We start from the raw sequence: 16,466 nt of genomic DNA, 5'->3' as shown, positions 1-16,466 counted from the left end.
CTCCTGATCTGGTAGTAGAAGGTAGTTTGTTCCACCATTGGGGAACTCTGTATGAGAACAGTCTGGATTGCTTTGTGTGAGTGTTTGTTTGGTAAAGCGAGATGACGTTCATTGGAGGAGCGCAGCGGCCGGGAGGTAGCGTAAGCCTTCAGGAGCGAGTGCAGGTAGGAAGGAGCCTGTTCTGTCATCACCTTGTAGGCGATTGTAAGAGCTTTGAATTTGATGCGAGCATCAACTGGTAGCCAATATAGCGCAGGCAGCTGGAGTAAATTGCTCCATGCCGTGGTGCAGAAGTTTATTACTGTGTGGTGATATATACTGCAGAGCTGCAGCAGCAGTGGGGCTTGATTTGCTTCCTGGCCGGACTGGCATTTATTACCAGTCGTTCTCAGCACCTATTGGAACAGCGCTCCGGCTCTCTGAGGGCCGGTCTGCGGCGAGTGAAGAGCAGTGCACTCTGGGTATTCATGCTGATGGGATCAGGAGCTGAGTGAGGGAGAAATTCACTCCTGTAGTATTACATAACCCCACAGTGCTCTCCAGTCAAACCACAGTCTAACACACTGCTAATACTACTTACTACACTTTCTCAGTGATGCTGGAAATGTCATGACCTTACATGATACTCAGGTGTTTTCCAGCCTAATTTCTTTACATATTATTGTATAATAATCTGTTTTGTCTGTATTGTGGTTTAGAGGGGTTTATACTGAAAAGTGAAGAGAGCACTTCAGTTTCTGAATCAGTTTCTCTGGTTTTGCTATTTATAGGTGTATATTTGAGTAAAATGAACACTGTTGTTTTTTTCTATAAACTACAGACAACATTTCTCCCAAATTCCAAATAAAAATATTGTCATTTAGAGCATTTATTTTCAGAAAATAAAAAAATGGTTTAAATAAAAAAAAAAGATGCTGAGCTTTCAGACCTCGAATAATGCAAAGAAAACGCAAAGTTCATATTCATAAAGTTTTAAGAGTTCAGAAATCAATATTTGGTGAAATAACCCTGGATCTTGGCATCTTGGCATCATGTTCTCCTCCACCAGTCTTACACACTGCTTTTGGATAACTTTATGCCTGCACTCCTGGTGAAAAAGTTCAAGCAGTTCAGTTTGGTTTGATTGTTTGTGATCATCCATCTTCCTCTTTATTATATTTTAAAACAGGGGTGTCCAAACTACGGCCCGCGGGCCATTTGCTGCCCGTTTCCTTTTTTGGAGAGGCCACGAGGTATTTTAGAAATAGAATGAAAGGGCCAAAATGTCTAAAAGCGGCAAAAGTGCGCATTTCTAGCGCAGAAAAATGGGCCAAAGAGTCTAAAAGCAAAGAGAGTGTGCATTTCTAGCGCAGAAAAACGGGCCAAAGAGTCTAAAAGCAGAGAGAGTGCGCATTTCTAGTGCAGAAAAATGGGCCAAAGAGTCTAAAAGCAGAGAGAGTGCGCATTTCTAGTGCAGAAAAACAGGCCAAAGAGTCTACAAGCGGAGAGAGTGCGCATTTCTAGCGCAGAAAAACGGGCAAAAGAGTCTAAAAGCGGAGAGAGTGCGCATTTCTAGCACAGAAAAACGGGGCAAAAGAGTCTAAAAGCGGAGAGAGTGCGCATTTCTAGCGCAGAAAAACGGGCCAAAGAGTCTAAAAGTTGCCGTAATTAAGGAGTTTAATATTAAGAGACATCATGAAATTGAACATCAATTTGAAAAATCTTAGTTTATACAACACTGTCAAAGATAAAGATAGTAAGTCAAGTAAAATAGTGTGTAAATGAAAGTAATCAGGAAAATGTATTATTTAAAGTGGTATATTTCATTAGTTGTTTTATTACAGAGTCTTTGGCCGTGACTTCAAATATATTTCTCCTTCTGGCCCCCAACAAAAAAAGTTTAGACACCCCCGTTCTAGAGGTTTCCAGTTTGGTAAAATCAAAGAAACTCTACATTTTTAAGTGATCTCTTATTTTTTCCAGAACTGTATATGATAAATGAATAAATATATAAATATAAGCTTTTTATCTCCAGTACTGTAAATAGGGATACTGAAGTGTTTTTCAGCCTAATTTCTGTATAATATTCTGTTTTGTCTGTATTGTGTCATGTACTCCCTGTAGAGAAAGCATTTCCAAAACAATAGAACCTCTGGGAACATGCCTAATGGCAAACATTGGGCTAGAGGGGTATATACTGTATAAAGCCCCCAGAATTCAGCTGTGGAGCTGTGGAACTCCATCAAATGCTTTTGGGATCAGTTAGTCAGTTCTCTTTTTCCTGGACAGTAGAGACAGTTACTCCAACAAAAGCAGCACAAACTTATTTTAATAGCCTTGATTTCAGAAGATACAGCACTGAATATTAAGTGGGTGTCTTAATACTTTTGACATATTAGTGTCACAGTCATATAGGTCCTGTAATATTACTCTACTGCCTCAGCCCACATGCTTCTCTCACTTCAGATGATGCTTCTGTATCTCTTAGCTTGTCCAGAAATGTGTGTGTGCAGCTGTTCATGAGAAAACACTTTGAAAAGTGTGACAGTAGGGGAAGCCCAGGAGCATAAATATTAAGTACTGTTACTAACTATATTTATTTACTATTGTTACTAATTATTGTTACTAACTGTATTAACTATTGTTACTAATTATTGTTACTAACTGTATTAACTATTGTTACTAATTATCGTTACTAACTATTATAACTAACTATTGTTACTAAATGTATCAACTATTGTTACTAACAATATTAAATATTGTTACTAACTATTGTTAGCAAATACATTAACTATTATTACTAACTATTGTTACTAAATATATTAACTATTGTTACTAATTATTGTTATTAACTATTACAACTAGCTATTGTTACTTACTATTATAACTAACTATTGTTACTAACTTTATTAGTGTTACTCACTATTGTTACTTACTCTTATAAATAACTATTGTTAATAACTGTATTAGTTAGTGTTATTAACTATTGTTACTAACTGTATTACCTATTATTACTAACTATTGTTACTAACTGTTATAGGTAACTATTGTTACTAACTATTGTTACTAACTGTATTATTTATTGTTATTAACTATTATTACTAACTATTGTTACTAACTGTTATAGGTAACTATTATTACTAACTATTGTTACTAACTATATCAGCTATTATTACTAACTATTGTTACTACCTATATTAACAATTGTCACTATATATTGTTACTAACTGTTATAAGTAACTATTATTACTAACTATTGTTACTAACTGTATTAGTTAGTGTTACTTACTGTTATAAGTAACTATTATTACCAACTATTGTTACTACCTATATTAACTATTGTTACTAATTACTGTAACTTACTATTGATACTAACTGTATTAGTTATTGTTTCTATTGTTACTACCTATTGTTACTACCTATTGTTACTAACTATTGTTACTAACTATTGTTACTACCTATTGTTACTACCTATTGTTACTAACTACTGTAACTTACTATTGATACTAACTGTATTATTTATTGTTTCTATTGTTACTACCTATTGTTACTACCTATTGTTACTAATTACTGTCACTTACTATTGATACTAACTGTATTAGTTATTGTTACTTACTATTGTTACTACCTATTGTTACTAACTATTGTTACTAATTACTGTCACTTACTATTGATACTAACTGTATTAGTTATTGTTACTAACTATTGTTACTACCTATTGTTACTAACTATTGTTACTAATTACTGTCACTTACTATTGATACTAACTGTATTAACTATTGTTACTAACTGTATTAACTATTGTTACTATTGATAGAAATGCACTGAAATGAAATATTTCGACTGAAACCTGGTTTGCCAATTATTCAGTGCATCACTGATTGTCGTATGATGCTGCTTTAAAGCTAAAAGTTAAATGTTATACTTTGTTAAGGCAACATTGTGTGAAAATAGGAGTTTCTTACTCCTGGGCTCCCCCTACAGTCTGGAAGAGGAATTTACTTTAAAACACAAAAAAGGACATGCATTCTTGGACAAGCTGGAGAATACAGAAGCAGCAGCATTTCAGTATAGTGCGTTTGAATGCTGGTTTGAATGAATGTTTGATATTTTGTGCAACTCAGTATCAGACAAATAATGCACACAGTATGTAGATAAATAAGTGTTTATTTGAAGCAGTGGTAGAAGCACATTTCTGATACATGTGCTACATGTGCTTTTTTTTCCTGGCTGTGCCGCTCAGGCTGGAAGCGGCTGTGAAAGCGGCAGCTGCGGCGGCTGTAATTAGGAGGATGAAGGTTAGCACTCACCCAGAGGAAGTCCAATTAGACTGGCCCGAGATCCCTCCCTAATCCTGCAGTGATCAAACATTCTCTGGCAGGACTGAAGTTAGCGTGTTTACACCACTGTCTCCAACATCCACTCATTTACATATTCTAAATCCTCTGCTCTCTGTGTGTGTTTCAGATCCGAGTACGTCAACTCCAAGATCGTCAGGTATGTAACCGCTTTTATTCTGCTGAAATTTTATTATAATGCTGTTTTTATTCCTCATGTTACATTAAGTAGAGACACATGCACTACATTCACAAGTAGCCTTTAAAATTAAACTGTGCCAGAGAATATAGTTATTGAATATTTCAAGTGCTTCTCTACACTGGAGTAATGGTAGCTCAGCTCAGAGAAATGAGAACAGCACTCTTTTTATCTAAGGAGCTCCTGCTGCTGTTCCTCACTGAATGAGGTAGTATAATGTTTTTATCCAAGTAACATAGAAAAACAACAGCAAACAGCAAGTATTCACTTAGAAAAGAAAGAAATGGAATTGCGCAATTGATCCACAGCTCAGAGAAAAGTTTCTCTCATCCCCTTAGGCGAGCCCAGAATAGGTCCTGAGTACAGAATCATTTATTCTATGCAGGACAAGAGATAAAACTCACTAAAACTTTGGATACGAAAAACTACAAAAAACTTCAACAGCAGTAACTATAGCCCTCTTTAAATATATCAATACTGTAGCTTGAATGATAATATTAATGCACACTGAACTAAATGTATTTGTTAACTGGAGAAAAAAGAAAACTGTGGCTGATTTAAATACTGTAATGCCTCTAATGACTTAAATAATAACATGTAGTAAATTGATATTAAACGTGTGTCTGACTTGTGTAATAGAGCTTTTGAGAATTATCCCTTTTGAGTTATTAAACATCAAGTATTTTAGGTCTGTTTCTATTTTTTTAAGAACTATTTAAACATTTAGTTTTGTAAAGAAAGGCGTGTTAAAGTTGTCGGCGTATCTTTTTTTATGGTCTATCGTTTACATTCTTCGGCTGTTTTTCTGATAATAAAGTCTGATTTCTTCATATATTGTGTAATTTTGTGGCATGAAGTGAACCCAATAGTGATCAAAGCCTTAATGTCAAAGCACAAACCTTAATTTAAGGCCAGTCATGCAAAAAAAAAAAAAAAAAATCAAACAATAAAAATACCATGATATACCACAAAACCGTCAGAATCTTGTGAAAAGTATCTCCATTCATTACTCTGTTGGTAAAAGTATAGATACTAGGGTTTAAAATACTAAAATACTTCTGTAGAAGTTGAAGAAGTATCAACCCAAGCTTTTTACTGTTTAAGTAAAAGTGTTTAAAAAAGTACTGGTTTCAAAACTACTTAAAGTATAAAAGTAAAAGTAATGTAAGGGTAAAAAATAAATAAAGCCATTAAGTACTAAAGCTTAGGCCACGCCCACAGAGTCCTTTAGTGCACTACCCCTCCCCCGTACCCCCTAAAAAGCTTTTTTTTCTAAAAAGCTATAATGACTATAATGTTAAAATATTAAAATGTTAATGTTGATAATATAATTTGGGATTTTGCACTTTTGGTGTTTTAGCTGCATACATGCTGATTGTAAATCAGGGGTGTCCAAACTACGGCCCGCGGGCCATTTGTGGCCCATTTCCTTTTTTGGAGCGGCCCGCGAGATATTTTAGAAATAGAATGAAAGTTGGTCCGCTGTTAAGCAGGTTTTTATAATGTGAGATTCAAAGTTTGAACACTAGGTGTCAGAAACGGGCCAAAAAGTCTAAAAGCGGAGAGAGTGCGCATTTCTAACGCAGAAAAACGGGGCCAAAGAGTCTAAAAGTGGAGAGAGTGCGCATTTCTAGCACAGAAAAACGGGCCAAAGAGTCTAAAAGCGGAGAGAGCGCGCATTTCTAGCGCAGAAAAACGGGCCAAAGAGTCTAAAAGCGAAGAGAGTGCGCATTTCTAGCGCAGAAAAACGGGGCAAAGAGTCTAAAAGCGGAGAGAGTGCGCATTTCTAGCACAGAAAAACGGGCCAAAGAGTCTAAAAGCGAAGAGAGTGCGCATTTCTAGCACAGAAAAACGGGCCAAAGAGTCTAAAAGCGAAGAGAGTGCGCATTTCTAGCGCAGAAAAACGGGCCAAAGAGTCTAAAAGCGGAGAGAGTGCGCATTTCTAGCACAGAAAAACGGGCCAAAGAGTCTAAAAGCGAAGAGAGTGCGCATTTCTAGCACAGAAAAACGGGCCAAAGAGTCTAAAAGCGAAGAGAGCGCGCATTTCTAGCGCAGAAAAACGGGCCAAAGAGTCTAAAAGCGAAGAGAGTGCGCATTTCTAGCGCAGAAAAACGGGGCAAAGAGTCTAAAAGCGGAGAGAGTGCGCATTTCTAGCACAGAAAAACGGGCCAAAGAGTCTAAAAGCGGAGAGAGTGCGCATTTCTAGCACAGAAAAACGGGCCAAAGAGTCTAAAAGCGGGGAGAGTGAGCATTTCTAGCGCAGAAAAACGGGCCAAAGAGTCTAAAAGTTGCCGTAATTAAGGAGTTTAATATTAAGAGACATCATGAAATTAAACATCAATTTGAAAAATCTTAGTTTACACAACACTGTCAAAGATAAAGATAGTAAGTCAAGTAAAATGGTGTGTAAATGAAATAATCAGGAAAATGTATTATTTAAAGTGGTATATTTCATTATTTGTTTTATTACAGAGTCTGTGGCCCGTGACTTCAAATATATTTCTCCTTCTGGCCCCCAACAAAAAAAGTTTGGACCCCCTGTTGTAAATGAATGTATTTTAGTACAATGTAAACATATTATATATATTAAAGAAGTTTAGTTGGACTGGAGTTTATCTGGAGTTTGTCTCTTGAGTCTCTGCACGGATCATCTTCATACTAGACTACATACATCTGCTATGTTCTTGCTGTGGTGTGTCTGTGTGTGGGGGGGGGGCAGGATGTGTGCAGGTGTGATGGATCACAGTATAAACCAATAGGGAGTCGGAATGGTATATGTTTATACTTCTCTACATCCAATCACAATCAGATTCACTCTATCTGGATAAAGGAGAGATTTATCTGGATCGGGGTTTTATTATTAAACTACGAGAAGCCGGAATGAAAACGAGCTGAAATGAAATAGGAGTAACAAGTCTATTTTTATTAAAATGTAAGAATTAGATATAAAAAATATAAATTAACCAAGATTTCTACTTAAGTATGTCTATTTTTACGTCTGGTTAATTCTGTGTTCAGTTGTAGGTCACCTTTAAAAGACTGAGTAATGAGTAACTGTGCTGTACACAGCCCCTCACAGCACAGTCGCACTCACATCAACACACACAGCCGTACTCTGCCCTCAGGTAGTAGCTAAAAATGGCGAAAGCATATGAAGTCCATTGAAATTGATCCTGCTATCTAAAAAAAGCTGAGTTATTAATAATTTAGAGTCATTGAAGCGGGAGCGAGAGATGCTATAAATAATCTCTCTCCCTCGGGAACGCTTTGCTTTGATACAGTAAACAGCAAAGCGGAGGAAACAGGCACAGGCCTCTCATCCCCATGTGGGGGCTGATGGGAAGGGGCTAATTACAGGCTGGGTTTAATCGCTTTGCACGTCGTCATATTGGGACAGATGGGTTCAGTCAGTAATCAGAGCTGAACTGTGGGAATCGGGAGAAATGGGGTTTAACCATAGACTGTGTATAGCTGGACAGAGCATCGTCTCTCAAAAGTGAAGCCACCACAGGTCGGGCGCCCCCTGCTGTTTGGTTTCAGAAAGCTGTGTAACTCCACCCATCCCCATAGGTTTCAATGGCAAAACAGACAACTTTCGATCACGTTTTTTTTCCATTATACTGTAATTCTACCTCCACTATTTAAATGCAGCAGCTAGTGTAACCTCTGCTTATATTGTCAAATTTTTATATCCCCACAGAATTCGTTTTTTAAAACGTTATTCAGCTCTATTCAAAAAAGGTGTGGTTATTGTAAAAGGGCTGCTTCTGGGCGGGACCAATAATAGACCGTCAGCTCCGCTCCGCCCCTCTCTGCAGCCTGTGACCTCGAGGCAGCCCTCAGGGGCGGAGTTATTTCTCCACAGTCTTTCTCCCTCCTCTGGTCTCTACTGCGCAGACTCGGGTTTCAGGATCGCCAACATGGCGGAAGATTTTGGCTTCATTTTCATTGAATGAATGGGAACGGCGACACAACGTCCATCTTTTTTTACAGTCTCTAGGTTTAACCCTTAGAACCCTACAGACGGATTTACAGTCCAAAATTGCACCTTGTGTTCTTAGCTTAATTACTCAGGAATGCCTTCACGTATCAGCATAAACCATATAGGGCTAAAAAGGGCAGAACTTACTCTTTCTAAAATCAGCAGTAACATCTCAGTGCAGTAAAGCGTCTGCAATAAATCTATTGAGAAAATCACCTAAAAAGGAAGATCTCCTTCAAAGTTCCTTGTTTTATTCTTCCATTATAGCTCTATTTATTTGCTCAAAGCACATAATTAGTTGTATTAACTCTATTCACTCTCGGGTCTCTGAATAAATCACATGACGTCATCATCACCACTGATTCCTTAAAGTGTTGAAAAAGAGACTTTTACCACAACAAATAAAATAAGTGCAATTTGCTTTTTCCCAACCAATTTATTTCTAGTGCTTTACATATTTATATATATATATATTGCTTCAAACCAAATAACATCAGTAAATAAAGACTCAAATGTGTCCACAGAAAAAGTGTGAAACTACCTGCTTTACACAACCTAAAGCTATAGGTATAGTGTGCGCACTACTTTACATAGTGTTTATTTTACTTTACTTGCACATTTTTACTAAGTAGTTATTTTGCACTAAACATTTTTAATAATTTATTTAGACTAAAAAGTTTACATTTTTGTATATATTGTAATTTTCTTTGTGCGTCCTGATCAATATACTGAAAGGCATAGGCTGCTCTGAGTGTCAGGTTTTTAGTATCTACATGTATCCTAGAGGTGTGATTATTGATTATCAAGAAAAATAAACCTGCTTGATGCTGTTTCTCCATGTATTTTGTTAAAGCAATAATTAATAAACCATGTAATGAACTCAAATCATCAATATTCTTATGCTTTAAACTCATAAACACTCTAGTCTAACCATTTTTGAAAATATATCTTAGGTGTGAATATATTTAAAGTCTATACATTCAAAAATGAGTAAAAAAAACAAAACAAAACAGGTGCTTGGTAAAATTTGGACTAAAACGTGATCAGTTCCAGGAAAATATAACAATTCTGCTTCCTTTTACATTTTAAATGATGATATTTTTGAGCAGTCGTATGTCTTCTGGAGTAAAAGAGATCAGGGCATGTGTCTGTCTGATATAATTACTGTGTTATAAGACCTGAAAGAGGAACTGACAAAAACGAAGAATAAAAACACACCAAAACAGCCTAGAGTTCAAAGGGTTTAAACAACTGCTCATTATTTTTCCTGATTGGGCAAAGCATCGTGGGAAGGAGGAATATGCTAGTAAACTACACTTATTAAAAAAACAAAACATGGGATTATTTAGTACCGTAAATCAAATAATTTAGAAACAAAACAGAATATGTTTTATATTTTACATCTTGGCTTTAATTTTCTCAGTCAGCTTTATGTGGTAGAGTCACCTGGAATTCAGGCTTTCAGTTAACAGCTGCGCTGAACTCATCAAGAGTTAATTACTTGGATTTCTTGCCTTTTAATATGTTTAATGAGAGCATCAGTTGTGTTTTAAGTAATAAATAGTTCTAATCCATATTATGACAGGAGCTACATTTAAAAAAAAAACTTTGTGACTGCACTTTTAAATACCATGAAAATTGATATGGTGAAACTGGCACTCATCAGGACCACCCCAAGTAATGAAGAGCAAGGGTTACCCATGTTGCTCAGGATAAGTTAATCACAGTTACCAGCCTCTGGAGGCCTTATAAGATCCCCAGATTAAAGTAGGTTGGGTTGTTTAACACTTTTAAGCTACTACTTGATTTTTCATGTGTTCCCTTATGGTATGAATGACTTCAGTACTGGTTTTCTATGTAGTAAAAAAAAAAAAAATTGGTAAGCTAATATTAATCTACTATGTTTGGTTGAATATGTTCATAAAATCAATCAATCAATCAATCAATCAATCAATCAATCAATCAATCAGTCAACCTTTATTTTAACTCGGGAATACATTGAGGGTGACTCTAAGTCAGTATAAAAGAGTATATAGAGGTTGGAAAAATATATAAAAAAAGGAATACACACTTTAAATAAATACATTTAATATAGATAAAAATATATAGATATAAAAATAAAAAGACCATAAAAAGTGACATTTAAAAAAAGTCGATAATTATAAAATTTAAAATAAAGGAAAAATAATGATAGTAATAGTAAATGATAAATTAATCAGAGTGATAGGAAATGGTAAAATAAATAATGATGAGTTAAGATCATAAGGATAAAAAAAATAAGAAAAATAAAAATAAAAAATATTAAAAAGAAAGGATAAACTCAGTTAAAACAGTCACAGGCTTTCTGTTGGTGGTTAAAAACTAAAAGTTTAAAATGGTTCAGAGTTTCCTGTAGAAAAATATATATATATTGTGCTATTATATCTAATAGCCATAACATTAGGACCACCTGTATTATAATATGTTAGCCCCCTTTTGTTACCAAAACTGCTCTAAAACTGTAAAAGCCTGTAAAAGTTTTCCACAAGATTTCTAGAACTGCGCACTCTCTCCGCTTTTAGACTCTTTGGCCCCGTTTTTCTGCACTAGAAATGCGCACTCTCTCCGCTTTTAGACTCTTTGGCCCCGTTTTTCTGCGTTAGAAATGCGCACCCTCTCCGCTTTTAGACTCTTTGGGCCCATTTTTCTGCGCTAGAAATGCGCACTCTCTCCGCTTTTAGACTCTTTGGCCCGTTTTTCTGCACTAGAAATGCGCACTCTCTCCGCTTTTAGACTCTTTGGCCCCGTTTTTCTGTGTTAGAAATGCGCACCCTCTCCGCTTTTAGACTCTTTGGCCCCGTTTTTCTGCACTAGAAATGCGCACTCTCTCCGCTTTTAGACTCTTTGGCCCCGTTTTTCTGCGTTAGAAATGCGCACCCTCTCCGCTTTTAGACTCTTTGGCCCCGTTTTTCTGCGCTAGAAATGCGCACTCTCTCCGCTTTTAGACTCTTTGGCCCCGTTTTTCTGTGTTAGAAATGCGCACCCTCTCCGCTTTTAGACTCTTTGGCCCCGTTTTTCTGCACTAGAAATGCGCACTCTCTCCGCTTTTAGACTCTTTGGCCCCGTTTTTCTGCGTTAGAAATGCGCACCCTCTCCGCTTTTAGACTCTTTGGCCCCGTTTTTCTGCGCTAGAAATGCGCACTCTCTCCGCTTTTAGATTCTTTGGCCCCGTTTTTCTGCGTTAGAAATGCGCACCCTCTCCGCTTTTAGACTCTTTGGCCCGTTTCTGACACCTAGTGTTCAAACTTTGAATCTCACATTATAAAAACCTGCTTAACAGCGGGACAACTTTCATTGTATTTCTAAAATATCTCGCGGGCCGCTCCAAAACAGGAAACGGGCCGCAAATGGCCCGCGCGGTTGTAGTTTGGACACCCCTGGTCTAAAACATCACAGTCTGGCTCTTATATAAAAAAAAAACAAGGAGGGTCCTTTAATTTCCAGAGCTGAGCAGGAGTTTAAAATCCCTGGATCCACAGTGTGCCGTTTCACACAGAAGTGGGTCAGATTCCTCTGCGAGCCCATTTGTGCTGCTTCCAGCTCATCAATTCACAGAACTGACTGTTCATTTCTTGCTGCCAGGTGCGATTGGAAGCAGTGGAGGGTTAAGTGGGGGTCAGTGTTAGCCGCTGCGCTACACCAACAATGAAGTACAATCAACAAAGTGCATCCGGTCCAACAATAAAGCACATTGTGTTCATTAAATATATAAAACAAACAGTCATTGAAAATTTGGGGAATCAGTGCAATGATCCAGAGCTGGACAGTATTGCAGTTAGCATGTTAGCTTCAGTCACTCTATGAGTGGGGTTTCAGTCAGACAGATTGGATGGAGTGTGCTCTGTGGAGAACATAATGCTAGCGATCATGCTAGCTAGTGCTGTGCGATATGACGATAAATATCGTGGGGACGAGAAAAAAAAAGAGGTCTATCGTGCTACTTAGCTTCTATCGTCCCTATCGTTTCTGCAGTAATTTCATCAATTATTCATGCAAATATATAAAGTAGGCTATGATGAAATGTATTGGCGTGGTCACTTTGCATAAACTCAGTTTATATAAATAATAATATAATAAAATAATCTTCGCAAAAAATGTGGTGCCGCTTTACGTTATTTGATGGACACGCGCGGACACGCCGGTTTGAGACATTCTTTACGTTATTAAACTCATGAGAGCTGAACAATGGAGACGCATTGTTCTTTTGAAAAAAATAGCTACTAGGGGTGTGACGAGACACTAATATCACGAGACGAGGCGAGACACGATATTGGGTTCACGAGAACGAGACTAGACGAGATTTAAAAATACAATTTTAAAGAAAACTTCAAAAATGATAAATGGCTTGAAAACTAGAGTTTTATTTGACTAAATCATATAACGCAAACTTAACAGACTGGTTTCACTCACACATTGATTCTATAAGACATAGAAATAAGAATAAGGTCTTATATAGTGCAAACAATAAGTGCAAACCACAACCAGTTATATTAAGCCTATGGTTTGACAGAGCATTTTTTTTAATACAGTACAGAGCTAAGGGATTAGTACAGCTGTCTATGAAACAGTCACGTGTAGGATTTATTTACAGTATTTATATATGGTTTGTGTCTTGTTGGTCACTCTGTTACCGTTTATTGTTTCCACTGGAGCCAAAATGCAGCCAGACATACAACTTAATAGTAGCAGAAGCATCTTCTATACAAATACCTGAATTTTCCTCTTCTGCTGAGAGCTGCTCTCACTGCTCAGTCATCATACTCTATCGCTATCGCTACTAGGTTGCCAGATCCCTCTTAAAAAGTCCACGCTTAACTGTTTTTTTTTTGCCCCGCGAGACAGGTTTAAGCTTGACGAGAAATATCGTCCGTTTTAATCTCGCGAGATCTCGTGCCACGAGATCTTGTCACACCCCTACTAGCTACTGCATCTACCTCATCTGTTTTCATTTGATACATATTTATTGCTGAATTAAAAGGTAGTAATTCTCATTTGTGAAAGTTTGGTTTAATGTCACTTTGAGATAAAGTTAGAAAAAAGTAAGCAATGATATTATTTTGTCATATTTTTCGAAGAATAACTGAAAACATACTTAAATGTGATATATCATGATATATATCGTTATCGTGATTTTTTCCATATCGCCCAGCACTAATGCTAGCTAAGTGAAGTTTTTAATTAGCTGTGCTAAACATTGTTTAATGGTCAGACTGATGGTTTAGTATTTATTTTAATATGTATGGGTTCACTTTACTAGTCAGTAAATTAACTGAACTTTGTTTTGTTTTTTTCGTTCTCCTTCCACTAAAATCCATTTTTTCTTGTTCTTTGTGAAATAATATAGGTCTCTCTGAGTTGTATATGATGCTGCACATTATGAAACTGTTTCTCAGCCTCCATTTTCTGCAGTAGCTTCCAAAAAAAATCCTCAGAAATACAAGTTGATCAGAGAAATGTTAGATGTCGAAGTTTAAGAGTAAACATTTTGTTCTTTGAGTTTTAGAGATGTAAAATTGACTGTGTGGGGGGAAAGGGAGGTAGACTTTCTCTGCTGCAGTGTTGTTGGCCAATCAGAGGCGAGGCAGTATATTTGCACGTATGAATATTCATGAGCAAGATACAAAACCTGTCTTTCTTCAGAGACCTTTAATTCAGTGATCTAAAGCAGGGCTAAATAGAAACACCTGATCACTTTTTTCACAAAAAACCTTTCACATGGCATTCATTCATTCATACTAGAGATCACACTAGACTTTTTAAAATGAAAAAAAGTTCTCATTCCATCGTTTTTTTAAAGATTTTATTTCAAATTTTTGCTCATCACAAGAAAATGTGTTTTAGAACTGCTGCTGATGCTGTAGCACTGCCGAGTAGCATCCCATCCCTAACGCTCGGAGGAAAGCGCAGTGACTCGGTTCTGATACATCAGCTCACAGACGCAGCCTTGTGCTGATCAACATCACCCTAGGAGGGATGAGTGTTTATTCCAGTAGATTTTTAGATGGGTAGAATTTTAGCAAAGTAAAGGTACTTTTACTTAATTACAATTTTTCAGTACTTTTTCTACCTTTCTGTTGTTGTCACACCTGCTCAATCGAACCACAATAAAGTTACAAACATACCAGAGTTCGTTTGTAGTCCAAACCAAACAAGGTACTGCAGGTATGAAACCAGATCTTTACTCCGTCACTTTATACGACCGCTGGGAATTCGGCCGAAGGAGCGACACACTGAGCGAATTTCCCTCACCAGCACTGCCAAGGTCAACACAATCGGACAGGGTTGTGATCAAGGGTCTGTCACACAAGACGAATCGCTGCTTTTCACTCGTTTAATGGGGCCTGGGATGGAGAGTGCTGGGGGGAGGGTGAGGGTGATGTATGGGGCTGTCCAGCAGGTAGGCCAAAGGTGACTGACATCAACACAAAGGATAACATAGAGATTTGTGTTTGGCTGGACGTCAGCTTTCACGTCTGATTAAATTCAGATAATATAGATCCAGTGGTGCATCTTCAGCGGGGGTGGGCTCACCTGTGCACTGTATGTTTGTCAGTCATGTTTTTATGTTTTCCCCCCGATAATGATTTGTGTTGAAGGCTGGTGGGGGAGTCGTTTTCACCCATCAATTATTCTGTACCAGTGGTGCAGAACCAAGAGCAGATACAATGCTGTGAGCATGGTTTAAGTGATGCCATTCAAGAACCATGTTTATATACTGTATAAACTGTATTTTGCACCAGATTATAAGATTCACTATCGAACGCCTATTTTCTGATCTATTTACATTAGGGGTGTCACGATTCTCTAAACACTCGATTCGATTTTATTTCCGATTTTAGGGTCACGATTCGATTCTGTTCTCGATTTTCTTTTTTCTTTTTTTTTTACAGCAGAGAGGCCTATGCCAGTTTTAGATTAGTCTATGGTCAGTCATTGGTTTGCTTCATCAAATTTACAATATCTTATTTCAAAAGGTGGGCTTGATATAAGTGATGCAAAGTGATACAAGTGATCTGTAATACACCACATTAGGCACTAACGGTCAAATTTAAATAATTTAATTAAGATATATATGTAATGCCATCTAGTGGCCTTTTTTGGTAGCAGCAGTGTGCACTATTAAAACAGCAATGTGCAACATAACAAAATAAATAATAAAAAAATACAGGAACAGTCAGAACAATTAGAGCCTTAAAAAACTGAACTCTATCCTACTATAACAGTTCAACATGAAAAATCTTTTTGACTTCATGGCTCGAGACCATGACATTATTTCGATCGATTTCGATGAAATATCGAAATCGTGACAGTCCTAATTTTCATGCATAAGGTGCACCCGATTTTAAGACTCAATATCGAACGTGTATTTTCTGATTTATTTTCATACATAAGGTGCACCGGATTGTAAGATGCACTATTGAACGCCTATTTTCATACATAAGAAGCACTAGATTATAAGGCATATTAAGTGACACTAGTAAAGATGCTACATTGAGGTGAGCAAGGGTGTCGCCATGTTTCCCTTCTATAGGTAAAGCTGGGGGAAAGAAGCTCCTAAGTAAACAAAACTGTAATTCTTAAAAAAAAACATTTTCTTTCAAAGTCAAACGAGCGCTGAATTTTAATCTACACAGATTTCTCTCCTGAAAACTGTTTATTTGGGTGAATAAAGCGCTTCTGTTTATTTACAGTAAGCTTAGATTTGCAATATTTTGTCTAAGGGTGAGTTTTTTAGTGAAGATTCTCCAGCACTAAGGCTGGGTGCAGCAGAATTAGCGTTAGCTGCTAACTGCAGCACTAGCGGGATGTAAATGCCGCCTGACAGCGCTAGACTGAGGAACCCTGAGTGTTCCAGTAACCAAGGGTGCTAATAGTGTAGTTTGTTTAAACAGGGCAAACACGCAGATTACAGTCTGATATACTCGCCACT

At 37.2% G+C, this 16,466-nt stretch overlaps 1 protein-coding gene across 5 annotated transcripts in view; it reads left to right on the top strand.

Annotated features, from left to right (window-relative positions):
- Positions 1-16,466, top strand: part of LOC103026485 (IQ motif and SEC7 domain-containing protein 1) — a 296,017-nt gene that overhangs the window by 46,547 nt on the left and 233,004 nt on the right. For all 5 annotated transcript variants that reach the window (XR_007423895.1, XR_007423896.1, XR_002650850.2 and 2 more), the window contains exon 2: positions 4,447-4,476. Coding sequence is in view for 2 of the 5 variants with exons in the window: in XM_022676789.2 (XP_022532510.2) it covers positions 4,447-4,476 (30 nt within the window). In the remaining 3 variants the exon portion in view is untranslated. The remainder of the gene's footprint in view (positions 1-4,446; positions 4,477-16,466) is intronic.

The sequence above is a fragment of the Astyanax mexicanus genome, chromosome 13 (assembly GCF_023375975.1).
Source record: "Astyanax mexicanus isolate ESR-SI-001 chromosome 13, AstMex3_surface, whole genome shotgun sequence".
Taxonomy (NCBI): domain Eukaryota; kingdom Metazoa; phylum Chordata; class Actinopteri; order Characiformes; family Acestrorhamphidae; genus Astyanax; species Astyanax mexicanus.
The sequence above is the reverse complement of the archived record's forward strand: the minus strand, read 5'-3'. Positions and strand labels throughout refer to the sequence as shown.